General features: G+C 64.1%; 3 protein-coding genes across 10 annotated transcripts in view; 2 read left to right on the forward strand and 1 right to left on the reverse strand.

Annotated features, from left to right (window-relative positions):
* The window catches only part of TRIM9 (tripartite motif containing 9), a 45,795-nt gene extending 40,590 nt beyond the window's left edge, over positions 1–5,205 (forward strand). For 5 of the 8 annotated variants that reach the window (XM_048066116.2, XM_048066117.2, XM_048066119.2 and 2 more), the window contains 3 exons: positions 110–413; positions 1,170–1,332; positions 3,433–5,205. In XM_048066116.2, coding sequence (XP_047922073.2) covers positions 110–413; positions 1,170–1,332; positions 3,433–3,495 — 530 coding nt within the window. In that variant the 3' untranslated portion in view covers positions 3,496–5,205. The remainder of the gene's footprint in view (positions 1–109; positions 414–1,169; positions 1,333–3,432) is intronic. The other 3 variants (XM_048066110.2, XM_048066112.2, XM_048066115.2) reach the window with 1 other exon arrangement.
* A 379-nt stretch (positions 5,206–5,584) lies between these two features.
* On the forward strand, positions 5,585–19,352 carry PYGL (glycogen phosphorylase L). Its single transcript, XM_048066109.2, has 21 exons — positions 5,585–6,412; positions 7,518–7,863; positions 9,962–10,063; positions 11,263–11,341; positions 11,524–11,627; positions 12,830–12,961; positions 13,322–13,433; positions 13,513–13,595; positions 14,105–14,248; positions 14,396–14,488; positions 14,977–15,123; positions 15,778–15,941; positions 16,051–16,165; positions 16,296–16,397; positions 16,470–16,617; positions 16,734–16,792; positions 16,953–17,094; positions 17,255–17,462; positions 17,541–17,675; positions 18,090–18,156; positions 18,428–19,352. The coding sequence occupies exons 2-21, from the start codon at positions 7,621–7,623 to the stop codon at positions 18,620–18,622; spliced, it is 2,574 nt and encodes an 857-aa protein (XP_047922066.2). The 5' UTR covers positions 5,585–6,412; positions 7,518–7,620; the 3' UTR covers positions 18,623–19,352.
* Positions 19,181–23,921, reverse strand: ABHD12B (abhydrolase domain containing 12B). Its single transcript, XM_066998651.1, has 13 exons — positions 23,757–23,921; positions 22,692–22,819; positions 22,134–22,236; positions 21,924–22,043; positions 21,363–21,393; positions 21,225–21,270; positions 21,010–21,139; positions 20,898–20,938; positions 20,648–20,727; positions 20,472–20,554; positions 19,887–19,965; positions 19,640–19,764; positions 19,181–19,313 (listed from the first exon to the last, which is right to left on the reverse strand). Exons 1-13 carry the CDS (start codon positions 23,873–23,875, stop codon positions 19,292–19,294), a joined length of 1,107 nt encoding a protein of 368 aa, XP_066854752.1. The 5' UTR covers positions 23,876–23,921; the 3' UTR covers positions 19,181–19,291.
* Between the last annotated feature and the right edge of the window lie 3,002 nt (positions 23,922–26,923).

Here is a 26,923-nt window from a genome sequence, read left to right on the forward strand (position 1 = left end):
GAGCTCGGTGTCGCCCTGCATGGAGCATGCGCCGCTTCTCGTCCCGTCTGCTCCACGTGGCTCGGCGGCGTTCCCGTCCCACTGACCCCCTGGTTTTCATCTCTTCCAGTAGCTTGGTTTTCTTTCGATCCCTCCTCGGCGCACGCCGACATCATCTTTTCCAACGACAACCTGACCGTCACCTGCAACAGCTACGACGACAGGGTCGTGCTGGGGAAGACGGGCTTCTCCAAAGGGCTCCACTACTGGGAGCTGTCGATCGATCGCTACGATAACCACCCCGACCCGGCCTTCGGCGTGGCGCGCATCGACGTCCTGAAGGACGCCATGCTGGGCAAGGACGACAAGGCCTGGGCCATGTACGTGGACAACAACCGGAGCTGGTTCATGCACAACAACTCGCACACCAACAGGTACGGGCTCTGCGGCTCCGTCTTCCCCTGATACAAGAGACCAGTGACACCTGTAGGCACCCGCAGGAAGGGGGGATTTGCTCCTAACCGCGTGTGCCCTAATCGCAAAGGACAGCCCCTGCCGCTCTGGTTCATTGCTGTGGCTGCTTTTTCCTTGCTGTGGCCTGGTTGCATGCTGGCTCTTCCCCCGAGCATGCGCTGCACCCCTTGTGCGTAGCACACCCCTTCCGTTAGCATCCAAAGCCCTGTGTGATTCCTGCAGCGAGGAAATCCTGTCTGCTTTCATCCCGGTGCCGCAGCTATGGTGTGGGCTGGTGGAGCTGGGGGCTGTAAAGCTCGTGGTCGCTTGGGCAGAGCCTGGCATCATCTCCTTCAAGGCTCGAGGGCAATTCTCTGGTGGGTCAGCAGGGTTTGAAGCGGGAATCACGGTTCTGCCCCGCCAGGCCCAGCGGCTTTCCCCTCTGCGGTGTCCTCCTGGGGACATGGTGACAGGCGGTGCTGCGGGTGGCTCTGATGGGCACGGGTCACGGCGTGGCTCCTGGCCGAGGTGTGGAGCCCTTTCGGGGGCTGCGGGGTCAGAGGGATGCTTTGGGGGATGCCAGAGGGCAGGGGCCGAGCTCGTTCCTCTCGGGATCACGGCCACACAGTGGGCAGCCCTGGGGAGGTGACATGGTGGGGGCCACAACCCGAACCCTGGGCCAGGAGCGCAGGGGACGTGAAGCCACCATTGCTGCCATTGTCTCTCTGCTCCCACAGAACCGAGGGGGGCATAACGAAAGGCGCCACGGTGGGGGTGCTGCTGGATTTGACCAGGAGGACCTTGACGTTCTCCATCAACGAGGACCAGCAAGGGCCGGTCGCCTTTGAGAACCTGGAGGGCCTCTTCTTCCCCGCGGTCAGCCTCAACAGGAACGTGCAGGTACGTGCCGTGACCGTGCCCCCCCCCGGAGCCGCTGCCTCCAGCTCCTGCCCCGGGTTTCTCCGTCAGAGCTGAGGGAGCACCAGGGCTTTCCAGCCCCCCCTGCTCGATGGGGTTTGGCAGCTCCACTTCGCGATCACTCCCTGCAGGAGCCTCCCAGCTCTTACATCTCCCCAAGGACCCAGGCAGGAGCACTGGCAGGGAGAAGGGCGCCTTTCAATGCCTCTTTTCCTCTTGGGAGTTTCAAACCCCTCTTCTCTCGCTCTCTCCCAAGCTCTCTGCTATGCCGAGCGTCATCAAGTGGTGGCTCCCCGGGCCCGTCCGGTATTTCCATCTTTCATTTCCTCTTCTCACTGATTTCTTCCCTGCTAGCAGCTGCCCCAGTGAGTCCCCCACGCTCACTCAGCCTGGCTGTGGCACGTCCCCTCTCACTGCTTGCTCTTCCAGCACTGCTTCCTGCACTGCCTTTAGAGGTTTCCTATTATTTGCTCTGGTAGAAATGTCCTGCTCCGCGATGGGTTTAATTCCTACCACAATCCTCTGTATCGCTAAGAGACAAGCACACTGTAGAGCCCCTCTGGTTTCTGGCAGTTCAGTGTGCCGGGCAGGGCTTCAAATCCCCAGACAATAGGGGAGTCCCATGGGATGCCGATAAAAGGCTGCTAATAAACCCAAGCCGTTCATTATCCTCCTTCTTCAAAGGCACGAGTAATTAAAATTACCCTAATCAGGATGGAAATAATCGTATTTTAGACAGCGTTTCTTATAAATCTGTATCTGAAGGGGGAAAATGCTGCTGTTCAAGAAAAGAAGGAATTGTGCTTTCCTCCCAGATGAAAGCATTTGGGGAGGGAACTCAATGAGCCGCGCACAGCTGCTTGGTGCCTGGGTGTGCGCAGGATCCGGCCCCTGGCCCGGTCAGTCCCTTCCTGCTCACCAGGGATTTCCTGCAAGCAGGGAGCATCAATCTCCAGTATTTCTTTGGTCTTCCCCTTACCTGCGTGCTGAAGTCCGTGCCGAATTGCTCCCCGTTGCCAGGACCGAGTGCCTGGCTCCCATTTTGCACCTGAGCATCCTCCACCCCACGGCACGGCCCTGGCCCAGCACTGCAATGCGAGCTCCTTCCTCCAGCCATGTCCTCTCCTCTGGGGCTTCTCAGAAGCCTCCTTCAGCCCTAAGCAGCTTCATGGTCCTTCAGCCCGCTCCGTACCCTCTTCCGCCCATCCCACCCGCAGGAGGACCCAGGTCCGCCCACGTCCCACCCCTGGCAGCCGTCTGGGAGCATTCAGTGCTTGGTACACCGGTACCAGCAGCCCCCCTTCATGCTGGAGCTGCGTGAGGGCCCCAGCCCCACAGAGAAGTGGGGAAGCAGCAAAACGGAGCCACCACAACGTCCTGGGGTCCCGCTCCCACTCCCACGAGGGCCCCAGCCCCACAAACCAGTGGTGAGGCAGCAAAACGGAGCCACCACCATGTCCTGGGGTCCCGCTCCCACTCCCATGAGGGCCTCAGCCCCACAAACCGGTGATGAAGCAGCAAAATGGAGCCACCACCATGTCCTGGGGTCCTACTCCCACTCCCATGAGGGCCCCAGCCCCACAAACCAGTGGTGACGCAGCAAAATGGAGCCACCGCCACAGTCCTAGGGTCTTGCTCCCACTCCCATGAGGGCCCCGGCCCCCTAAATGAGTGGCGAAGCAGCAAAATGGAGCCACCACCATGTCCTGGGGTCCCGCTCCCACTCCCATGAGGGCCTCAGCCCCATAAACCGGTGATGAAGCAGCAAAATGGAGCCACCACCATGTCCTGGGGTCCTGCTCCCACTCCCATGAGCGCCCCAGCCCCACAAACGGGCGATGAAGCAGCAAAATGGAGCCACCACCACATCCTTGGATCCCACTCCCACCCCCCAGACCCCACTGCGGCAGGGACCCCCGGCGAGGTGGGCTCCCCGCGACATCTCAGACCACATCCCACCTCTCTGGGGGTCCCGCCATCCCCCGGGGGGTGGGGGGGTGGGCGACACGTGGGCTGTCACACCCCGGGCTGTGCCCCCCGGGCCTGGTGGGGACACGGCTGAGGCCCGGCGTCTCGTTGCAGGTGACGCTGCACACCGGCCTGCCCGTCCCCGAGTTCTACGCCTCGCGCTCGGCCATGCAGTGAGGAAGCTCCCGGGGCCGGCTGCCTCTGCTCGGGGCGAGAGGAGCCAGCCCGCTCCCTTCTGCGGCACCGGAGGCCTCTGCTCGGCCGGGGACCGGCGACGGGGGAGGCGAAAAAAAAAAAAAAAAAAAAAAAAAAAGGGCAGGAAGAAACTGGCTTTCGGCAGTCTTTGTTCTCCACCCGCCTGCGCTGTCCTGTGTGTGTGCGCTTCGCTCTTTAGCTCTTTTTGGCTGATCAAGTATACCTAGGTAGCCTGAGGTGTTTCTCCGTGTCCGCTTTTAGGTTCGGTTTTCCTGATTTCGGTTAGGGTTCGGGGGGGGCAGATTCGTCTCGTTTCAGGGGGCTTTCCGTCCTCGCTGGGCTGCAGGAAGGGGCCGGCCGGACAGACCCAGGAGGGCTGCGGGGAGAGGGACCCCCCTGCCCCGGGAAGGCTTTCGCCCCTGCCGGTCCCATGGCTTTGCAGGATGTTTCTTTCCCCGTGGCCTTTCTTTCAGAGCACCTCAGCCACGCGTCGAGGTGGGGCCTGGATTACCAGCCGGTCCTGGGAAGCCCCAGGCGCCAGCCCCGGCAGCACCCATCTGCCTCGGCCTGTCTTCGTGCAGCTCCCCCCCGCAGGCAGCGGGCCCCCCGGGACTTGGGGTGGTGACGGGGTTGGCGTGGGTCATTAACACGGGTCGTTAACTAACACGGGTCGTTCACAAGACGCGTCCCATCACCCCAAGGCGTTTCGCTGGGCGCAGCAGGCACCCACCGAGTGCCTCCCCCCACCCCCGGCTCCCCGCGGACCGGCGCCAGCCAACACGCCACAGCCATACGCCGCGCGGCTCCTCGGAGATGAGCGTTTATTTTTTTATAGTCGCCGTATAAAAACCTAGCCTTAACTACTACCTGATAGTGTCCTTCCCTTCACCGGAGATTTCGTTCTGCAGCGAGGATCTGATGGGGAGCCCGGGGAGGACGGAGAGCTGCCCACAGCCCTGCCACGCACTCAGGGACCCGTGCCCGCTGCCGTGCCTCCCCGTGCCCGCTGCCCACCGCGTTTCCCTCTGCCCCCAGCCGCCGCCGTGCCCCTCGCCGGCAATTCGGGCGCAGGAGAGGAGCGAGCAGCCACCAGCCTGGTGCCAGCACGCGCCCCCCCCCCCCCCCCCCCGCGCCGAGGGCGACTGCATGCGCTTGTCCCCACGCTTTGCTTTTCCGTCCTTTCGCCGTCTCCCCAGCGCGGCTCGCGGGGCTGGAGGAGGTGCCGGTTTCGCTGCCCGGCGTTTGCCGAGCCGCGGCAAGCCGTGGTTCATCGCCCCCAGGGCTCGGGGCTGCAGGAGGAGCGGTCCAGCAGAAGGACTGTACATAGGTCATTCCCCTCCAGGACGGTCCCGTTCGTTCCCTCGTTGCTCTAGGATTCAACTGACCTAATTTATTGAAGGGGTGCTATCTCGTTCATTCCCACCGACGGGTTTCTCAGCTGCAGGAGAGCCGTGTTGCGGGACAACGCCGAGCAGCTCTTTGGTTAATTCCTGACGAGCCCCCGTGGCCGGGTCACGGGGCCCATTTCTCAGCCGTTCCCCCCATTCTTTAGGATGTTCACGGTGCTTCTTAGACTCCTAGTGGTTGTAAGATGTCGTCCCCACTGTACCGCGATGATAGCTGCCTGCAGCTGCTGTACTACCGAGAAGTGTCATGTTTGCTGTTCTAATAAAGGACTTTTATGAGAGAAGGGCAGAGCTTCCCGGAGCATCTGTGCGCCGCCGCAGCCCCCCCCCCTGCGTCCATCTTGCCCCCCACCATGGGTCACCGCAGCGGCACCACGCAGCCCTGCGGCCCCCAGCCCTCAACAACACCATGCCAAATCCGAAAGGATCCAAAGGGCCAGCCGTCCCCAGATGTCCTTCCCCAAGCCTTTCCCTCTCCAAGCACACCCATTATGAGTTATTTCGGAAATGCCAGCACCACCCCGGTGAAGGAGGGCCGGCACCCAGCGGGACAGAGGATTACCGGGGCTGGGTGCGGGCGGCTTCTCGGGGTGGTCCCTGCAGCCAGACCCTGCTTGGATGCCAAATTTTAGCAAGGACGGGTGGAGAAGAGAGAAAATAACCTAGAAGTAAAGCGATTTCAAGAAATTCAAGTGGGAGCCCGGCGCCCTGTCGCAGTGCTGGCAACATTAAAATCCCTTGAGGGGCTTTTATGGAATAAAAATGCTAAGGGATGGCGGTGCTGGGGCTGTTTCTGAAGTCAAGAACCCATCTCAGCAGCCTGAGAGGGGCTTGCTGCTGGGGTATCTGTGTCTGCTCTGAGTTTTGTAAGAGGGCCACAGGGAGGTTTTCACTGTTACGGCCTCTGAGCTCATCGCAGGCTGGAGTCCAGGGCTCAGGAATCGCTGCTGCCTTGCATTACTGCCTCAGGACGATGCTCATGCCTTCCAGACGGGCAACGTGCCCAGGACACCGCAGATGCAGGAACCTGGGTCCCCGGTGCAGCACGTAGCCCAGCCGGTAATTTGGGGTGGGGGAGCCCCTCGGGGGCCGGGGGGCAGCACCCAAGGGCGAGGGCAGAGCCTCCTGCGGGACCAGCACCAGCTGCACAGCACCGCAAGCCTTTTCCAGGCACCCAAATTCGCCGTGCCCAAGCTTCCGCCCAATAATCCTTTAACTTATCCTGTAAAAAATCAGGAGGATCGGTCGCCTTCCCTCTTTCCCACGCCGCACGTGTTCCCAGACAGCAGCGGGTTTGGTTTTTCTCGCCCTTCTGCCGTGCCTGGGCAGGGAAAACGCCCGGAAAGCCTGCGCAGAGCTGGCTGGAGGAAGAGGAAGAGGAGTTGCGTTGCTCGCCGATAGCCGGGCTCTGGCCCTCCGGAAGAAGCGCGGGCAGGAGCCGGTGCGGGGCAGAACCCGGCAGCGGGACGCGGAGACGGGACCAGGCCCGGGAGGTGCTGAGGGGGGCTGCGGGGGGCTGGGGGGGCCCGGAGCTGAGCGGGGGGTCCCGGGGGAGCGGGGAGGGGAGAGGGGAAAGGGGAGGGGGAGAGGGGAAAAGGGAGGAGGGGAAGGGGAAAAGGGGAAGGGGAGAAGAGAAGGGGGTGCAGGGGAAGGGGAGAAAAGGGGGGTGCAGGGGAAGGGGAAAAAGGGGTGCAGGGGAATGGGGAGAAGGGAAAGGGGAGCAGAGGAGGGGGTGCAGGGGAAGGGGAGCAGGTGAAAGGGTTCAGGGGAAGGGGTGAAGAGGAAGGGGTGCAGGAGAAGGGGGTGCAGGGGAAGGGGGTGCAGGGGTGCAGAGGAATGGGGAGAAGGGAAAGGGGAGCAGAGGAGGGGGTGCAGGGGAAGGGGAGAAAAAGGGGTGCAGGGGAAGGGGGGTGCAGGGGATTGGGGAGAAGGGAAAGGGACGCAGAGGAGGGGGTGCAGGGGATGGGGAGCAGGTGAAGGGGTGCAGGGGAAGGGGTGAAGAGGAAGGGGTGCAGGGGAAGGGGAGATGGGAAAGGGGCGCAGGTGAAGGGGTGCAGGGAAAGTGGGTGCAGAGGAAGGGGAGCAGGGAAGGAGAGAAGGGAGAGGGGGAGCAGGGGAAGGTGGAGAAGAGGAAGGGGAGAAAGGAAAGAGGGGTGCAGGGGAAGTGGGTGCAGGGGAGGGGGAGAAGAGGAAGGGGTGCAGGGGAAGGGGGTGCAGGGGAAGGGGCGCAGGGGAAGGGGCGCAGGGGAAGAGGGTGCAGGGGAAGGGGATGCAGGGGAAGGGGCGCAGGGGAAGGGGGATGCAGGGAAAGGGGGCTCTGGGCAGGGGGCTCGGGCAGCGCCCAGACCGTGCTGGCAGCGCGGCGCTTCCCCTTTGGGGCCGGAGGCGGTGCTTCCCCCCCCCCGGTTCCTCCCCCCCCGGTTCCTCCCCCGGCCGCCCGGTGCCGCCCCCCCCCCCCCCCGCCCTCCCCGCGGGGCCCCGTGGCCGCGGCGCCCGCCCCACGCGTGGGCGGCCCCGGGGCGGTGCCGGCGGAGCGCGGTGGGTGCCCGCTGCCAGCCCCGTCCCTGCCTGTGTGTGTGTCCCTGTGTGTCCCCGTAGTGTCCCCCCGTGTCCCCCCGTGTCCCCCCGTGTCCCCCCGTGGTGTCCCCCCGTGTCCCCCCGTGGTGTCCCCGTGGTGTCCCCGCGGTGTCCCCCCGCAGCGATGTCGCGGCCGCTGTCGGACCAGGAGCGGCGGAAGCAGATCAGCATCCGCGGCATCGTGGGCGCCGAGAACGTGGCCGAGCTGAAGAGGGGCTTCAACCGGCACCTCCACTTCACCCTGGTCAAGGACCGCAACGTCGCCACCCCCCGCGACTACTTCTTCGCCCTGGCGCACACGGTGCGCGACCACCTGGTGGGGCGCTGGATCCGCACCCAGCAGCACTACTACGAGCGGGACCCCAAGGTGGGTGATGGGGGGCACCCGGCCCCCGGAGGAACCTCAGCAGCCCCCCCGGGAGTGGTGGGCAGCTCCGGGCTTGGAGGGTTGGAGCCCCCTCGGAACCCCTTGGCACCCTTTGGCACCCCTTGGTACCTCTCGGCACCCCTGGGTACCCCTCAGCACTCTGGCACCCCTTGGCACCCTTCAGCACCCCTCGGCACCTCTTGGCACCCCTTAACACTCCTCAGCACCCCTCAGCACCCTTTAGCACTCTGGCACCCCTCAGCACCTCTTGGTACCCTTCAGCACCCCTTGGCACCCCTCAACACTCCTTGGCACCCCTCGGCACCCCCTGGTACCCCTCAGCACCCCCTGACACCCCTCACACCCCTTGGCACCTTTCAGCACCCCTCAGCACCCTTTGACACCCTTCAGCACCTATTGGCACCTCTTGGCACCCCTCGGCACCCCCTGGCACCCCTTAACACTCCTCAGCACCCCATGGCACCCTTTAGCACTCTGGCACCCCTCAGCACCCCTTGGTACTCTTCAGCACCCCTCGGCACCCCTGGCACCCCTCGGCACCCCCTGACACCCCTCGCACCCTTCAGCACCTCTCAGCACCTCTTGGCACCTCTCTCAGCACCCCTTGGCACTCCTTGTCACTCCTCGGCACCCCTCGGCACCCCCTGGTACCCCTTAGCACTCCTCAGCACCCCTTGGCACCCTTTAGCACTCTGGCACCCCTCAGCACCCCTTGGCACCCTTCAGCACCCCTTGGTACCCTCAACACTCCTTGGTGCCCCTCAGCACTCCTCTGCACCCCCTGGCACTCCTCAGCACCCCTCGGCACCCCCTGGAAGCCCTCAGCACCCCTCGGCACCCCCTGGCACGCCTCAGCACCCCTCGGCACGCCTCAGCACCCCTCGGCACACTTTGGCACCCCTCGGCCCCCCCGGCCCCGCACAGCTCCCCGCCGTCCCCGAGCAGGCGCCGCCGTCCCTTTGCTTTGCAAAACAAACAGCGCGGCCGGGCCCGCGGCGCGGGGCGCAGCATGGGAACGGCGTGGGAGCCGCCTGCCAAAAGCACAGCGAAGCCTTCTAGGGTGAATTAGCTGCAGAGAGAAAAGAGCCCGAAACAGGCCACGGGCAGACCTCGGCTGGCACGGGCGCCGTGGCGGGGGCCGAGCCCGAGCGATGCGGCGGGTGCGGGAGTTGCTGTGCCGCCGGTGTGCGCCGAGCACGGGGCTCTGCCTGCTGAGGGATTAAGCCCTAATCCCTTCCTGACACCTGCCTGGCCCTGTCGGCTCCGATTTATTCCCGTGCCCCCCTCGCTGGCACCGCACCGGCCGGTGGGAGCTGGCACCCCCTCCCCGTGGGGTGAAAAACCCTGCTCGAGGCGATCGGCCGCCCCCGGCACCGCCGGCACCAGCCCAGCCAGCGCCCGAGGAGGTCCTGGGGAAACCTGCGGAGTCAGCGGCTTCCTCCAGCCCCAATCCTGCCCTAAAACCCGCCGGTGCTGACACCAAGGCTCGGCTTGGGGCGGCTTACACAAGCCTCCGCGTTAGCGGCCACGTGCCCGGCGGGGTCTGCGGCACCGCAGCCATCCCCAAACCCCCCTGGGGCTGCAGGGCCCGAGGAGGCCGGGTGCCCCCCCCCCCCCCGGCACCGGTTCTGGTTTTCTGGCTTGCTTTTGCAGCTCGGGGTGACGTTAGGAAACGGCTCCTCTTTAAAGTTTAACTTTGTACCGCAGTGCCCTCGAGGTGACCATGCCGGAGCTGTCGCCGCTCTCGGGCAAACAAAACGGCGCTGTCCTCCTCCCGGCCTGCAAAACAACAGCGGGGCCGGGCCAGCGTGGGGTGGGAGGGCAGGGATTGGGGCTTGGGGGGCACTGGTGGGCTCCTTCTGCCAGCTGCAGGGACGTGCGAGGTGATTCCTGAGGGAAAATGGGAGGACGGGCCCTGCGGGGGAGCCGCAGCCCTAAAATCCCCCTTGCAAGCCACACTGCGAGTCGGGTTTTTTCCTCTTTCGCGTCAGATAACAGCGGGTGGGAGCTGCGGGGGGGGGTTGCCGAGCTGCCTCCAGCCCTGCCAGCAGTGACCGTGGGCTGTTTCCTCTCGCAGAGGATTTACTACCTCTCCCTGGAGTTCTACATGGGGCGCACGCTGCAGAACACCATGATCAACCTGGGGCTGCAGAACGCCTGCGACGAGGCCGTCTACCAGGTGAGCACCGGGCGGCCTGGCCACGCGTCTTTTGGGGTGAAGACCCCGCAGCCCCGCAGATGATGCCTCTGCAGGTAAACCCTGCCCGGGAGCAGAAGCCAGGGAATACCCTGGAAAAACCTCGGGCCGCATCCAGCACCAGCAGCAAAGGGGCACGGGCACCTTCGGGGGCTGCTCAGCCCGCGCTGCCGAGTGCCAGCGGGACGGGGAGTCGAGCTCCTGCTATCAGCTACCTCCCAGGTGGCACACACGAGGCCTGTGCTCGCTGTAACCTGTGGCAGAGGGGATAAAACCTTGTCCTCCCTCAACCGGTGGCACTGGCACGCCGGTGCCACCCGTCGCTGCGTGGCGCTCGGGCTGGCGAAGGTTTTTTTCCACCCTGCCCTGTGCTCGTGCCCCGCCTGACAAACACCATCGTGCACGGCTGGAGCGGTTGCACAACAGCAGGAACAGCTTTCAAACAAATATGTTCAAAGGGAGAGCAGCTTATTTTTAGGGCTTTTTATTTTTTTTAACCTGTTAACCTTGCAGCGAGGGCAACAGCCCGGCCAGGGGCAGGTTTGTAAAGGAAAAGATTGGGATGTTACGTAGCAGTTGTATAGCTGTGCTACAAACCCGAATGCTAAACTTTTCTAAAATAAAATGTTTGGCATCACGTGAATCACGTAAAACATGAATCACGTAGGTGTTCAGGGCTTTCAGTGCAATTCGGTGCTGAGAAACACCGGCGAGGGGCCGGTGCTGCTGGGCTTTTCTGTAGCCAACAGGTTTGGGAGAAGCCGGCAGACCCGTTCTGTTTGGCGAGGTGGGAAGGGGTGGCTCAGCCCCGGCCGTGCCTGCTTTATTTCCTGCTGAGCGGCCCGAGGAGTTTTGCATAGGCAAAACCTCTTCCTCGATGGTATCGCGGGCTGCAAACTTGGCATTTGCTTGTGCAGGTGCTGCGGCCGCGTCTCTGCACGTCTCTGCTGCAGGAGCGTGAGCCGGGGGGCAGCCCGGGCGCCCGCCCCAGAGCTGGGGGTCCTGGGGGCCTCTCACCCCGGTGCTTGTCCACGCGAAGGGAAGGACGTGGGTGTCCCTTGTAGAGGCTGGTGGAGTGGCCCGGACACCAGGGAGGGTCCCTGCCCTGCACTGGGCAGCACCCAGGGGTGCGGGGTGGGCGCTCGGACAGCCCCCAGCCCGTCGCCTCCCCTTGTCTCTAGCTGGGGCTGGACATAGAAGAGCTGGAGGAGATTGAGGAGGATGCCGGTCTCGGCAACGGCGGCCTCGGCCGGCTTGCAGGTGAGGAACCCCCAAAAAGATCTTGTCCCCTGGGTGTTGGGGCACAGCCGGCATCGGCTGCGGGGTGGCACCCGCGCCCCGGGGGTTCCCTGCTCCAGGCACGAGCCAGGCTGCCGGCCTGTGCTCCCCTGGGGGAAGGAGCCGGTGTTCTCCTTGCTCCCTGCGTTCCCTGTCGTTGGCAGCCTGCTTCCTCGACTCGATGGCGACGCTGGGGCTGGCAGCCTACGGCTACGGCATCCGCTACGAGTACGGCATCTTCAACCAGAAGATCCGGGACGGCTGGCAGGTACGACGGGGGCGCGCGGCCGTCGCCTCCCCCCCGGCACAGCCTAAGCCCCGAGCCCTGCCTGCCCCTCAAACCAGGGCTGCTGGAGCCAGAGCTGGTGCTGTCGTGTTTAAAGCTCTCCTCGGGTGGTCTTCTGGCTCCGGGGAGACCTTACAGTGCCTCAAGGGGCTGCGGGACAGCTGGGGAGGGACTCTGTGTCAGGGGCTGTGGTGGTAGGGCAAGGGGTGATGGTTTTTAACTAAAAGAGGAAAGGTTTAGGTTAGATATGAGGAAGAAATTCTTCCCTCAGAGGGCAGTGAGGCCGTGGCGCAGGCTGCCCCGAGGAGCTGTGGCTGCCCCATCCCTGGGGGTGCCCCAGGCCAGGCTGGATGGGGCTGGGGGCAGCCTGGGAGGGGTCCCTGCCCATGGCAGGGGGCTGTAGGGCCCCTTCCAACCCAAACCATCCTGTATGCCGTGATGCCATTTTCATGAGCAAGTAGCACTTCTTAAACCGGTACAAGCACGTAGCCCCCGGCTCACGGCCCCCGTTAGCTGCCTGGTGCGGAGGGCAGCGGAGCCGCCCTGCAGCACACCGCTAATTAGCAGAAAGCTGCAAGTCATCGGCGTGACTTGCTATCCTTCCGCGTCCGTCTCGCACCGAAATCCCTCCTCCCGGGGCTGTGCGGATGCCGTGAGCCACGGCCCTGCCGGGAGCGGGGAACATTTTGGGAGGAGCAGAGGGGTCGCAGCTCCTGCCCTGGCCCTGAGCTCTGTGTGCCAGGCGAGGCCGAGGCGTCCCCTCCAGGCAGGGAAGGGGCGGTTTGATGGGGACGGGGAGGCCAGGCAGGCCGGAGCCGCTCGCCCAGCGGACGGATGAAGAGCAGGGCGATGTCTCGGGCTGCCATCCCAGCACGGCTCATCCCCTGCAGCCCTTACGCAACGCCCGTCTGCCGCAGCCCTCCTTTGGCAGTGTCAAAGGTGACAGCTAATCTGGACAGGGACAAACCCGCTTCATTAAACCCGGCAGAGGCTTAGCCTCCGATCGCAAGGCCCTCCGATTACAAGACCCAGAGGGATCGGTGCTTTAGGCCGCACGGAGCTGGCCGCGGCCCCTTCGCCACCACCGGGTGCCGGCGGCAGGGCTCGTCGCCGTTTCGGGTGGCCCTGGCAGGGCTCGTCCCCAACTCTGGTGGCCCCGTCACCACCGCCGCTCCCTTGGGCAGGTGGAGGAGGCCGACGACTGGCTGCGGCACGGCAACCCCTGGGAGAAGGCCCGGCCCGAGTACATGCTGCCCGTGCACTTCTACGGCCGCGTGGAGCACTCCGGCACCAGCGCCAAGTGGGTCGACACCCAGGTACGGGTCACAGCCTGGTGGCTTGTCCCCTGGTTGGGGGGCTGTCCCCAAAACCATGGGTTGTCCCATGCCCTACAGCACCTCCAGCAGGGCTCGGTGCAGTGCACGGCCTGACCCGACAGCTGAAATCGGGCTTCTCCTGGCCCTCACAAGCACCTCGCCATCTCTGGGGGGCTTCTGGCAAACCACAGCCAGGGGAGCTGGGGTGTCCCCGGGGTGGGACCGTGCACACAGCCCCACAAGGGCTGTAAGGGTGGGTGCAACCCCAAGATCCCTCCCCGGGGCTTGTTTGGGATGGGGGGGCTCTGTCAGGACATGGGGACACCGGCCGTGGTCTGTGCAGCCTTGCCAATGCCCTAGGTGGTGCTGGCGCTGCCCTACGACACCCCGGTGCCCGGGTACATGAACAACACCGTCAACACCATGCGGCTGTGGTCGGCTCGGGCGCCCAACGACTTCAACCTGCGGGACTGTAAGTGGGGGCCAGGGGGGGCCGAGCGGGACGGGGCGCAGCGGGGTCACCCCCACCCTGTCCCTCTGCTCCCCCGCAGTCAACGTCGGGGACTACATCCAGGCGGTGCTGGACAGAAACCTGGCCGAGAACATCTCCCGCGTCCTCTACCCCAACGACAACGTAAGTGGGGAACTGGGGGCGTTTTAAGGATGGCTGGGGAGTGTGTGTTGTGCTGCGGAGGGGCCTTGGGGTGGGCTGCAAACCTCCAGGTGCCCTTGGCCAGGGATCGGTGCGGCGGAGATGAGCCCGTGCCTGGGCACAGCGAGGAGAGGAGCACGTCCTGCTGAAGAAGTATTCCTCAAATCTCAAAATATGAAACTGGGGCAAACTCCAGCGTGGCTGAACACTGCTGGGACCTGGATGGCGTTTCACTGCCGCCCAGCGCTGGCCCGCAACTGGAGGCGATGCCTCGAGCTGCTCTTGCCACCCTAACCCCATTGCTAGGGGCGTTCTTCCCGCGTGGCTGCTCTGCCGAGCACAGGGACACAACACGATGTGACACGATGTGACACGATGCGATGTGACACGAGCCCTTCCCTGGGTGCGGCGGCAGCTGTGTGCAGCAGCGTGCTCGGGGGCACGGCGCGATCCCGCCGGCCCCAGCACCATCCTGCTCCTCTCTCTGGCAGTTCTTCGAGGGCAAGGAGCTGCGGCTGAAGCAGGAGTACTTCGTCGTGGCCGCCACCCTCCAGGACATCATACGCCGCTTCAAAGCCTCCAAATTCGGGAGCACAGACAGCGTCCGAACCGTGTTTGAAACCTTCCCCGACCAGGTACGGGCTGGGGTTGCTCCGACACGTGCCTCCCAGCTCAATTTGCCACCTCCCTGCTCTGTGCCCGGCTCTGGGCAGGTTTTGTGGGCTCCACAGGGTGCCCGCGTGCCACCCGCGTGTCCCCCAGGTGCCACCGTCTCCCTGCAGGTCGCCATCCAGCTGAACGACACGCACCCCGCCATGGCCATCCCCGAGCTGATGAGGATTTTCGTGGACATCGAGAAGCTGCCCTGGAGCAAGGTTGGGAGCAGCAGCATGGCTTTCCCTGCACCGGGTGGCAAAGCACACCCCCTTCCCCACGTACTGGGACGGTTCCCCCATTAGCACCATTAATTAACCACCACGCAGGAGTGGGAAGGATCCGGCAAGCGGCTCCCACACCGCACAGGAGCTCAGGCAGGCGCCGGGGCCGGCAGCGCTGCGCTGCCGGTGGCTTGGGAGCAGCCGGGTGCCAGCACCCACGGGCACCCCCCTTCAGCCCGCCCGCCCAGTGGAACCAGTTCTGTGGCACCTGGAGCACTGGGGTTGGGTCTCACCCGTTGCGTTGAACCCTTCCCCTTCCCATCTTCCCCGTCCCCAGCTCCTCTTGCTGGAGAGGGACGAGCCTGGCACCCGTGTGGTGCTGGGGTCCGTGGGTTGTGGAGGAGCCATGGGTGGGAGGGCCACGGGTGGGTGCTTGCACCCTGCCGGGTGCTCAGGGCTTGCCCACGCCGCGCTGCCGCCCGCAGGCCTGGGACATCACCAAGCGGACGTTCGCCTACACGAACCACACGGTGCTCCCCGAGGCCCTGGAGCGTTGGCCGGTGGACCTGGTGGAGAAGCTGCTCCCGAGACACCTGCAGATCATCTACGAGATCAACCAGAGGCACCTGGACGTGAGTGCGCCCCTGGGGCTGGGTGGTACACGGTACGCCCTGTGCCTGGGTCAGGTTCTGGGTGGTTCTGGCACTCATTTTTGGCACAGGAACACGGTGAGGTGAGGCAAGGCCCCTCCTGCCAGCCTCGGGCTGCCCAGAGGGGCTGGGGGCTCCTCGGGGACATCCCCAGCAGCCGCCTGGCCGTGGGGCTGGGCACCCTGCTGGGGCTGGGGGGCACATGGGCACCCAGAGGTGCTCCAGCCCCAGCCACCCGGTGACTCTATTGCCATCCTGCACTCAGTGGCTGCTTTAAAGGCCTCACCCAGTGCCCCAGGGCCTTTCCTGGTGGCATTTCTTTGTTCCTTAACCACTAAATTCGTCCCGGGGAAGGGTGAGGATGGGGGTATGGCGGAGCTGGTGGCTTGGCCTCCTGTGCTGCAGTTGAGCTGGAACAGCCCTACAGGTGCCCTCCTCTGTGGGGCCAGAGGGGTCTGCATGTCCAGAGACACCCGCTGGTGTCACAGGAGGCAGAAGGGCAGCAGACGAGGTGGTTCACCATCACCCTGGAGTAAAAGCCAGCACCCCGGAGGCATCAAATGCATGGGGACACCGCGTGGCCCCTCGGGTGGGACGTCCCCATGGCACTGCTCACCCCCCTGCCTCCACCCGCAGCACATCGCCTCCCTCTTCCCCGCCGACGTGGACCGGCTGCGGCGGATGTCCCTGATAGAGGAGGGAGGCACCAAGAGGATCAACATGGCTCATCTCTGCATCGTCGGCACCCACGCCGTCAACGGCGTGGCCAAGATCCACTCCGAGATAGTCAGGACCGAAGTGTAAGGGCAGGGGGGGGAGGCGCTGGGGATCGCCCTCAGCTCACAAAGGCTGTGGTGGGGCTGGGGGGGGGGGGGCGAGCCTGAAGCTGCTCCCCCCTCGCCCTTGCAGCTTCAAGGACTTTGCGGAGCTGGAGCCCGAGAAGTTCCAGAACAAGACCAACGGCATCACCCCACGGCGCTGGCTCCTGCTCTGCAACCCGGGGCTGGCGGAGCTCATCGCGGAGGTAACCGAGGGGGCTCCCCGTGCCCCACGCCGCACCCAGGGGTGCTGCTGCCAGCCCCAGCCCCGTCCGTCTGGGTGCTCGCCCTCTGTCGGCATCTCGCCCGAGTTCTTCGCCTGTGCTCCTCCTGCAGAAAATCGGGGAGGACTACGTGCGGGACCTGAGCCAGCTGGCAAAGCTGCACGAGTTTGTGGACGACGACCTCTTCATCCGCGAGGTTGCCAAAGTGAAGCAGGTGAGGGGCGCAGGCACGGGGGGCACGGATGCGGGGGGGCCCGGGGCTGACGCCCTCCCTGCCCTCGGCCAGGAGAACAAGGTGAAGTTCGCGCTGTACCTGGAGAAGGAGTACAAGGTGAAGATCAACCCGTCGTCCATGTTCGACGTGCACGTGAAGAGGATCCACGAGTACAAGCGGCAGCTGATGAACTGCCTGCACATCATCACCATGTACAACCGTAAGCCACCGCGCGCCCGGCGGGGACCCACGGCATGCCCGGGGGTGCGCGAGCATCCCTGGCCCCCGGGGCGGCAGCTGGCACAGAGGTGACACTGGTGCTGCCCTCTCCTCCAGGCATCAAGAGGGATCCTGTGAAGCTGTTCGTTCCTAGGACGGTGATCATAGGAGGCAAGGTAATTTGGGTTTGGGGGAAGCCCTTGGAAATGCCCTAAGGGATTTGGGTGCAGACGTCGTCCTCAGTGGGTCCCCACCTCCTTGGGCACGTGGGAGCTGGGTGCTCCTCGCCTGCCCCACGCACCGGCCCTCCAGGCTCACCCACGGCTCTTCTCCTAGGCTGCCCCAGGCTACCACATGGCTAAAATGATCATCAAGCTCATTAACGCCGTGGCTCAGGTGGTGAACAACGACCCCGTTGTGGGGAGCAAGCTGAAGGTCATCTTCCTGGAGAACTACAGGGTCTCCCTGGCGGAGAAAGGTAGTCCCTGCGGGGTGCCAGGCGGGGAGAGGGCGTCACCCCTACGGCTGCTGTCCAGCCCACGGCTCCGTCGCCACAAGGAAGCATCTCTAACATCCTTCAGCACGATGCAAGCGCAGGGTTGGTCACCACAAGTGGCTGTGTGTCTCGTTGTTGGCAGTGATCCCTGCGACCGACCTGTCGGAGCAGATCTCCACGGCGGGCACCGAGGCGTCGGGCACCGGGAACATGAAATTCATGCTGAACGGCGCTCTGACCATCGGCACCATGGATGGAGCCAACGTGGAAATGGCCGAGGAGGCCGGCGAGGAAAACCTGTTCATCTTCGGCATGAGGGTGGAGGACGTCGCGGAGCTGGACAAGGAAGGGTGAGGACGGGGGAATGCGGTGGGGAACGCTGCGGGCAGCCCGAGCACCCCGGGCTCATGCCAGCCCTGCCCCGCCAGGTACGACGCCCAGCAGTACTACGACCGGCTCCCCGAGCTGAAGCAAGCTGTTGACCAGATCAAGAGCGGCTTCTTCTCCTCAAACGAGCCCGACCTCTTCAAAGACGTGGTCAACATGCTCTTCCACCACGACCGGTGAGGCTCACGGCCGGGATGCCACCCGTCCCCGGGGCTGGGTCTCCCCACCAAACACCATGTACCCGTGCGGAGCAGCCCCTGCCCCAGCCACCCACCCACGCCCCAGTTCCTGGCCCTGGCGCTGAGCACTTCATGTTCCCCTGGCGCAAAAGGCTCCCTGTGGGTAGCACTTGACGTGTGCTGCCTTGAAGCCTGGGTGCACTGGGGCTAGGCTGCGTTTGGGTGATGATAGCTGTATCTCGAGGGCTTTCCTAGCGGGCTCTGATCCAAAGGGGACTGCGGAGGCGTAATTCACCCAAAGCAGCTGTTTGACGCCTCGCTGTGGCCCTGGCAGCCGGAGCTGCTCCCGAAGACTCGCTCCCACCCGCACATTCCTCTTCTCCCTAACTCCCCCTTCCTTTGCTGCTGCAGGTTCAAAGTCTTTGCAGATTACGAGGCTTACGTCAAGTGCCAGGAGAAAGTCAGCGAGCTGTACCTGGTGAGTGCCAGCTGGGGAACCAGCCCGGGGCTGGCCCTGCGCAGGGCCCAGCAACCGGAGCCAAATTTCTCGGTGCCACCCTATGCACGGTTCGGTCTGGTCGCTCTCCCTGCATCCCCAGGGGCTCCCGCAGCCCCGCACACCTCATCTCATCCCTGGGAAGGGGTCTGGCACGGGGTGCCCCCCCCCCCACCCGCAGCTGGGTGTTGGGGACAGGCTCTGAGGCCAGGTCCCCGCGGGTGCCACCTCCATCCCCGTGCCTCTTTCGCAGAACTCCAAGGCGTGGACCAAGAAGGTGATCAGGAACATCGCGGCGGCGGGCAAGTTCTCCAGCGACCGCACCATCAAGGAGTACGCCCGGGACATCTGGCACGTGGAGCCGTCCGACCTGAAGATCCCCCCGCCCAACGAGCCGCGGGAGGTGGCCGAGGACAGGACCCCCAACGGGACGGCGGCGCGGGCGTAGCGGGGTGGGGGGCCGAAGGATGCTGCAGCCTGCGCTGTGACGCAGCCGCCCCGCTGCTGCTGCTGCTGCTGCTGGAGGGGGAGTTTTATAGCGAAAAGGCAAACTGTTCTGACCTGTTGCTTGCGGTAGGTACTAAAAATAAAAGTGCCAAGCAGAGCCGGAGGGGTGTTTACTGGAACCTGAGACAAGGGACTGGGCTTGCTTACCGCAAAGCTAACGCCGAAAGCGGGCGTGCGGGGGCTGTGCGTGGCACGGGGTGGGGGGGCACAGCTGGGCCCTCGCGATGCCAAAGCAGGGTTTGGGTTTTGGGGTGCAGCTCTTGCTGCTCGCAAGGCATCAGCTCCAGGGAGGTGAGGAGGCAAAGAGTGTTTGCAATGCACCCCCTGTATCCTCACCGTCCTGCAGCCGCCCGCACCCTGCCCCGTGCAGCGCCCCCGGTCCCCGCTTGCTCTGTCCTGTCCCTGTAGCAGCAATGTCATGGCACTGTCTCCATCCCCAGCAGCAATACCTCCATCCCCCGAGCAACCTGCAGCATCCTCAAGTCAGCGGGAGCATTAGAAAGTTTCTCAGTAGAGTTTATTACGTACAGAAGTACGGTCAGTGCTGTGACGGGTTCCTGGTGCGGGGCGTGGGGGGAGTGCTCACGGGTGCTGTACGCAGTGGCTGGCGTCACTTCATGTTCAAGAAGTCTCTGCAACGAGACGCAATAAACCTCGCACTGTGTCACTGACCCTCCTGGGCTGCTTGAGAGCATCGTTTCTTATCCCTGGGCGTGGGTCCGCGCTGTGCTTTGAGCAAAGCTGCGTCTCCGTGCCACCTCCCTGTGCCACCGGGCTGATGATGGGCTCGGGGGGCTGTGAGGAGACTGGGGCTTGAAAAATAAATGCCAGCAAACCCCATGGGGACGGGAAGGAGCATGGGGAAGGGACCTGCATGGTTGCTGCAGGGGAAGATGCACCCTGGGAGGAAGAGGCGAGGCTCGTTCTGCGCCCCACGTTTCCACGGAGCAGCACTTACTTGACCAGGGCAGGCAGCTCGGGGTTGGACGAGATGTAGTCATGGCCCAGGCCCAGCTCTTTGGGAAAGGCGATGAACTTCACCTTGCTCTTGTCCTTGTAGGCGCCGCGTGCGGTCTCGAAGAGCTGGGTGGGAGCAGGGTTAGGGGCGTGCAGGGCCCCTCCTCGGGTCGGTGACCACCAGCGGGGTCCCAAACCCTCTCCCTCCCCGGCAGCCCCTGGACCACCTGCAGCCCCCCGGTGCCCACCTTGCGTCCCAGGTGCACGGGCAGCACGGCATCATCCTCTGCGTGCAGGATGAGGAGCGGGCAGGCCAGCACCTTCACGCTGCGGGCAGCAGGCACAGTGCTGGGGTCAGTCCAGAGCCTCCCCTGCCCCACTGAGCCCACCCCCCCGATGATCTTCACCACAAATTCAGCCCTTTAGTGTCCAGGGGAGCTGACTGAGTTCTGCAGGGCGATGCGCAAGCTGCTCAACTCAGGACCAAGCACCTTAATAACCTTAAACACCATTCGGGGGTGCTCTGACTGCAAAAAAACCAGGCAGCTTTTGGCAAAGGTGCCCACGAACGCTGAGGCAGGAGGACCCCACACCGCGGCGCGCGTAACGCCGCGTGGGTGGGATGCGAGCACGTCCGCGCTCAACAGAGGAACAAAAATAAAAGGCCATCAGATGGTGACGGAGCCCGACAGTGATGTCGATTTCTGACCTCACACAAATAAAAGGCACTTCTGAGGCATGAGTAAGCTGAGCAAACACAGCACACGCTGCAGTGGCGGCGCGGCGTGAGGTGCCCGTCCCAGCACCCTCGCCCCGTCCCGCCGGGCACTCACTTCTCATCGTTGCGGAAGAACATGTTGGCCAGAGCTATGGAGTCCAAGATGAGGTACTCGAAACCCGGGAACTGCCGGTAAATCTGCCCGGGAGAGAGCGGGACGCTTGCTGAGTCGCTACCGGGGGGGGGGGGGGGACAGCGGGGACAGCCACCGCGAAGGGCCGCCGGGCTCACCGTGGTGATGGGGACGTGGGCGGCCGCCTCGCGGATGCTGTTGTAGGGCGACTCCAGCACGACGGCGTCAACCTGGACCCCTGAGAGCAGCACGGGGTGGGAGTCAGCCGAGGGGGCATTGCAGGGGGGGTTTGGGGTCAAGGAGGATGGGGACAGCGGCTTGTCCCCGCCCGATGCTCGAGCAGAGCGATGGGGACCCCCAAAATCTGGCGAGCGGCACGCAGCCAACCCAGCCCGTGCTGGAGGTTACCTCGCTCCTCCTGCAGCTTTCTGGCCGCGTTCGTTGCAATCCTGCAAGAAAGGAGGTGAGGGTGAGGGGGGGGGGCACCTGCGGCACACCCCTCGCCCAGCCCCGCACCTACCCGGTCCCCAAGGAGTGTCCCCAGAAGATGACGCTGCTGTTCCCACTCCGCGCTTTGACCCAGTCGTAGAGCGCCAGGACGTCCGTGGTGAAGCCGCTCTCCGTGGGGTACCCGCTGGAGTCCCCGTAACCTGCGGGGGACACGGTCTGGGTGTCACGGCCCGGAGGGGACAGTCCCCAGGGCATCGCTCAGCGAGGGGCAGGGGGTGGCCGTACCTCTGTAGTCGAGAGCCACGATGTGGAAGTCGGCGGCCCCCATCAGCTGGCGGAGGGGTGGCACAGAGTTACGTCCCCACCTCGCGTCCCCGGAGCCAGCACGAGCCAAACGCCCGGCGGGTCCCGGTCCCCACTTACCTTCATGAACTGGACCCGGTGGCTCGCAGCCCTGATGGGGAAAGCGAGGATAAAGCTCGGTGCGTGCAGGGGGTACCTGGCTTCCCCCGCTCTGCCAGGACACAGCCAGCTTGGGGACACCGTCCCCACCAGGGCCGGGTCACACGAGGGACAGCTGTGCACCCATGGGAGCTAAAGGGGACCCCAGAGCACCCAGATCCAGTCCCCTGGGAGCTAAAGGGGACCCCGGAGAACCCAAATCCCATCCTCTGAGAGCAGGGGACCCCGGAGAACCCAAATCCCATCCTCTGAGAGCACGGAGAGGGGACAGGAGTTCTCCAGGGTCCCCTTTAGCACCCAGATGGGAGCTAAAGGGGACCCCAGAGCACCCAGATCCCGTCCCCTGGGAGCAAAGGGGACCCCAAAGCACCCAGAACCCATCCCCTGGGACAGCATCACTGGGACACGTGCGAGGTCCCATCGGGTTCAGCGCTCAAACGCGGGTCCCCGAGCCTGTGCACCCCCCGCAGGAAGGGCAGCTGCCACCCACCCGAGGTGTCACCGCGGCCCTCGGGTACTCGCCTGGTGCCCCCATTGCCGTGCAGGTAGATGATGACGGGGTGAGCGTCGCCCAGCGCCTCCTCGTACCAGCTCTGCTCCTGGCCCCGCGCCTCGGCCCCTCTGCTGCCCGGCACCGTGTGCCTGCGGGGACGGACGGGGGTCGTGGTCCTCCACGGGAGGAGGACGAGGAGGAGGAAGAGGAGGAAGAGGAGGATGCCCAGCCCTGCTCACCAGATGCCGACGGAGACGCCGGGCTCGGTGTCGAGGCGCAGGCTGACCGTGTTGTTCAGCAGCAGCGCCGGCTGCCGCAGGTCCGCGAAGAAGGGGAAGGCCACTGGGGGAGACGGGGGGGACATCACGGCGGGGCGGCCGGGCAGCACCCGGGACCCCCCTAACCCATCCACTTTCATGCATCCCACTCCCACAGCCACGTGGTGCTGTTTAATTCAATAATTCACCCCAAAGCCCGAGGACGTGTCACCACCACCACCACCACCACACGAGGACAGCCCTCGGCCACCTCCCGCCACCGGGACGCTTCATCCCACGGATGTTTCGCGTGCCCACGTGTGTCGCAACTTCGGGCAGCAAATAGGGTCAGCGCCAGCGCCTTACTGAGGCTTGCAAAACACGGCGAGCCACGGGGAAAGCTGCATCTGCAGCTGGGGGCTGGCCCCGTGCCATCGGAGCGGACCCCCCCCCCCCCCCCCCCCCGGCCCTCCTACCCCGAAGCAGCACCCCAAAAGCTTGCGCTCGCCCAGGTTGAGCTCTCCCCGCCGGGGCACTCACGGAAGTTGAGGAAGATGAATTTGGTGAGGATGGCGGGGAAGAGGCGGATGAGGAAGGGCACGGAGACGTAGACGAGGAGCAGCTCCAGCAGGAGGGTGCGCAGCCGGGGGCACCGGCCCAGCCAGCCCCTGCGAGGCGACGCAGCCCCGTGAGCACATCCCCAACCACCCCAAGGGCTTGGGGCACACCACAGCTGCCCTTTGCCCCCCGTGTGGCTGATTTAGGGCTGAGCCCCCCCCACCTTTTGGCTTCTGGGGATGGGGCCAAGCCCTCGGAGCACCCCTCCGTGATTCGGTGCCGTGAGATGCCGCCGCCACCCGGGGCCTCCGCGGCCTCCCACGGGGCCATGAGTGGGCAGGAAGGGCAGGGCACGTGCCCGGCAAGCAAAACCGGCAACCGGGAGTCACCGATACGCGGCAACGCCCGGAGTCCAGGCAGGCGAGACCCGCTCGTGGAGGCGTCCCGGAGCCACGGGAGCCTGCGCAATGCCCCCGGAGCCGAGGAGGGGAGTTGGGAAAGAGCTCGGGGAGCCCCCAGCGCTGCGGGGAAGCAGAGCAAAGGGCACCTGAGCGATGCCTGGCAATGGGATCAGTGTGGCTGTGCCCACCTCCGGCCGTGTCCTCGTCCTGCTCGGGTGCCACGGGACGCGGCCGTGCCCCCGCAGCCGGCCCCGGCTGCGGCAGCTCAGGAGGAGCACCCAAGGGAGAGGAAAGGCCAAAACACGCAGCTGGCTGGCATCGCACCCTCCTGGGCCCTGCGATGGGGAAACCAGCCCGGGCACGGCGGGCTTGTAGGGCAGGGGTTGCGACCGGCAGCCAAGCGGAGCTCGGGCCCCGCCGGCACCACCGGAGCACAGCGGGCAGCGCCGCAGGAAAGGGCTGCAAAGGGCAAGGGCAGCTCGGCACCGCCGCGGGCACAGCACCCCCACCGGGAGGGCGCAGGATGGGACCGGGGTCAGGGAAGGGCACCTCGAAACCCCGCTGCCCGCCCCGGTGCCACCCCGAGAGCCCAAAGCCGCTCAGGACACGGCCGGGGAACGGCTCCGGTACCGGGGCCGGTACTCACCGGGAGGGCTGGGGCTGGGGTTGGGACCTTGCCGAGCTCCCGCCCGCCGCCGCCGCCTGGGCACCGCCGCTGTCGCCATCGCCCTGCCCCGGAGCCTCCGCGCCGCCGCGCCGCCGCATCGCGCCCGCAGCCTGCCCGCCGCGCCACCGGGGCCACGCCCTCCGCCGGGGCCACGCCCACCGCCGGGCCACGCCCACCGCCGGGACCACGCCCACCCATTGACCATGCCCACCCATTGACCACGCCCATTCATTGACCTCGCCCATCGCAGTGTGCACGCCCACGTCTCGCCCACCATTCATGCTCCACCCGGTGGCCACGCCCCCTTTTCTTTGCCCCGCCCAATCCGCAGCTCGCCCCCGCGCTCAGGCCACGCCCCCTTCCCGGTTGGCCCCGCCCACAGGACGCGCCCGTCTGTGGCCCCGCCCACCCGGGGGGAGGTGGGAAGGGGAGGGGCGGGGCTGCCGGGGGGGGGGGGAGCTCCCGGGGTTAAAGGGGTACGGATAAAAATAAAAATGGAAATGAAAAATAGGAAAATAAAATAAAAACAAAATAAAAATAATAATAAAATAAAATAAAATAAAATAAAATAAAATAAAATAAAATAAAATAAAATAAAATAAAATAAAATAAAATAAAATAAAATAAAATAAAATAAAATAAAAATACTACAATTAAAAGTATATAAAAATACAAATAAAAAATAAAGATAATTAAATAATTAAATAAAACAAAAAAATAAAAAATGAAATAAAATACGAATGTGAAATAAAAAAACGCCCGCGGCAGCTGCCTCTCGGGCCCAGCAGGAGGGGCTGAGCCGTGCCTCCCGCCCCCGTTGAGCTGCCGGTGCCACACACAGCCTGGCCCCTGGCCCCCTGTCCTCTTGTCCCCCTGTCCCCCTGCCCTCCTGTCCCCAATATCCCCCTGGCCCCGTGTCCCCCTGGCCCCATATCCTCCTGTCCCCCTGTCCCCGTGTCCCTTTGTCCCTGTGTCCCCCTGTCCCTGTGTCCCCATATCTCCGTCTCCCTGTCCCCATTTCCCCATGTCTCCATATCCCTGTCCCCATATCCCCCTGTCCCTGTGTCCCCATATCCCTGTCCCCATATCCCCCTGTACCTGTGTCCCCATATCCCCGTCCCCGTATCCCCATATCCCCCTGTCCCCATATCCCTGTGTCTCCCTGTCCCCATGTCCCCCTATCCCCAGTATCCCTGTCCCCATGTCCCCATATCCCCCCGTCCCCGTGTCCCCCTGTCCCCCAGCAGCCCGCCCTGTGCCGGGGCCCTGGGGGTGGTGACAGCGGCGGGGCGCGGATCCCCGCGGGGACCACCCCAGCTGCCGGCGCTGAGCTTCCTAGCGGCTTTCTGCCGACCATTTGGGGGGCTCCCACCTAAGGAACCCCACAACCCACAGCCCCAGCCCCATATCCCCAGCCCCACAACCCCCTCCCCACCGAGCAGCCCGCAGCGAGCCACTGGGCAGGGGGAGCAGCCAACACGGTGCCACCCGGCCACGCGTCCGGGCCAGGAGGGCCCCGTGGCCTCCTTTTTGGGGTTACCGCGGCCCTGGGCGCACACCCACGCCAGGCTTAACCCCCCCGTTTTCGGGTGGCAGCCGCCAAGCGCCGGCCGTGGGAGGCAGCTCGGGCTCAGCAGGCCCGGTTTTCCCCCGATTCCTGCTTTCTTTTCCCGTGCCGCGCGCGACGGCGCCGGCGAGCAGAGGTTTCCTTCCTCCGAGCTCGCCCCGCGAAGCGCCGGTGGCGGATGCGACGCTCGGCTGCAGCTGCTCACTGGGGTTGGGGAGGGGGGGGGATCCCAAAATAGGCTGGCGGGGCTCTGCAAGCATGCTTTCCTCCCACGGGAAGAGGGGGGGAGAGAAAATATCAGGATGCCTTTGCAAACAGCCGGTCCCGAAAACGAGTCCGGAATTCTCCCCGCTCGCCCCGCAGCGACGCGCCCCGGCACCGCCGAGGCCACCCGGGCTGGCTGGGGACACGGGGACACGGCGCCGGCCGCCGGCCCCACCGCTGGGCACACGCGAGCAGGCGCCGAGCGCCTTTGTTCGGTGGCAGCCGTGGTTTTTCGGGGCTGTTCCGTGGATTAGCGAGGCAGCGGCAAGGAGGAGGGTGCGGGGGATAAGGTCCTGGCACCAGCAGGGCTAGCAGCGGCACAAAGCACCAGACGGTTTCGGCTTCGCACAATGGAAGTGCTCGGACCGGGGATGAGAAAGCAAACGTGGAAAAAGGAGAGAAAAGAAAAGGAGAGGAAAAGAAAAGGAGAGGAAAAGAGGAGAGGAGAGGAGAGGAGAGGAGAGGAGAGGAGAGGAGAGGAGAGGAGAGGAGAGGAGAGGAGAGGAGAGGAGAGGAGAGGAGAGGAGAGGAGAGGAGAGGAGAGGAGAGGAGAGGAGAGGAGAGGAGAGGAGAGGAGAGGAGAGAAAAGAGAAGAAAAGAGAAGAGAAGAAAAGAGAAGAGAAGAAAAGAGAAGAGAAGAAAAGAGAAGAGAAGAAAAGAGAAGAGAAGAAAAGAGAAGAGAAGAAAAGAAAAGAAAAGAAAAGAGAAGAAAAGAAAAGAGAAGAAAAGAGAAGAGAAGAAAAGAGAAGAGAAGAAAAGAGAAGAGAAGAAAAGAGAAGAGAAGAAAAGAGAAGAGAAGAAAAGAGAAGAGAAGAAAAGAGAAGAAAAGAAAAGGAAAGAAAAGAAAAGAAAAGAAAAGAAAAGAAAAGAAAAGAAAAGAAAAGAAAAGAAAAGAAAAGAAAAGAAAAGAAAAGAAAAGAAAAGAAAAGAAAAGAAAAGAAAAGAAAAGAAAAGAAAAGAAAAGAAAAGAAAAGAAAAGAAAAGAAAAGAAAAGAAAAGAAAAAAAGAAAAGAAAAGAAAAGAAAAGAAAAGAGAAAAGAAAAGAAAAGCCCCAGCAAGTGTCAGAGCAGCAGAAAGCGCAAAGAAAAATGGCAATGTCATAAAACAACCCCCCGAGCCCTCCCCCAGCACAAAGCCCTCTCTGCTAACATCTGCCCGGCAAACCCCTCGCGGAGGCCCCGTTCCCGTTCCAGTCCCCTCTCCTCGCCCCGACGATGCGGGGCCGTGCCCCACGGCCGGGGGCCCGCTCCCACCCACCACGTCCCACCGCGGTGGCACCGCCGCAGAAGGCCGTGACGTTGGGCGCGGGTGCGCG

The sequence above is a fragment of the Anser cygnoides genome, chromosome 5 (genome assembly GCF_040182565.1).
Source record: "Anser cygnoides isolate HZ-2024a breed goose chromosome 5, Taihu_goose_T2T_genome, whole genome shotgun sequence".
Taxonomy (NCBI): domain Eukaryota; kingdom Metazoa; phylum Chordata; class Aves; order Anseriformes; family Anatidae; genus Anser; species Anser cygnoides.

Bases quoted from the DNA above. Each gene is read 5' to 3' on its own strand.
- PYGL (XM_048066109.2), top strand. From the start codon at position 7,621: ATGTCGCGGCCGCTGTCGGACCAGGAGCGGCGGAAGCAGATCAGCATC. The intron at 16,166-16,295 runs GTAACCGAGGGG...CTCCTCCTGCAG, and splicing joins TGGCGGAGCTCATCGCGGAG to AAAATCGGGGAGGACTACGT. The intron at 18,157-18,427 runs GTGAGTGCCAGC...CCTCTTTCGCAG, and splicing joins AAGTCAGCGAGCTGTACCTG to AACTCCAAGGCGTGGACCAA.
- ABHD12B (XM_066998651.1), bottom strand. From the start codon at position 23,875: ATGCGGCGGCGCGGCGGCGCGGAGGCTCCGGGGCAGGGCGATGGCGAC. The intron at 21,140-21,224 runs GTACGGCCACCC...TGTCCCCCGCAG, and splicing joins CGTGGCTCTCGACTACAGAG to GTTACGGGGACTCCAGCGGG. The intron at 20,728-20,897 runs GTAACCTCCAGC...TGCTGCTCTCAG, and splicing joins AAAGCTGCAGGAGGAGCGAG to GGGTCCAGGTTGACGCCGTC.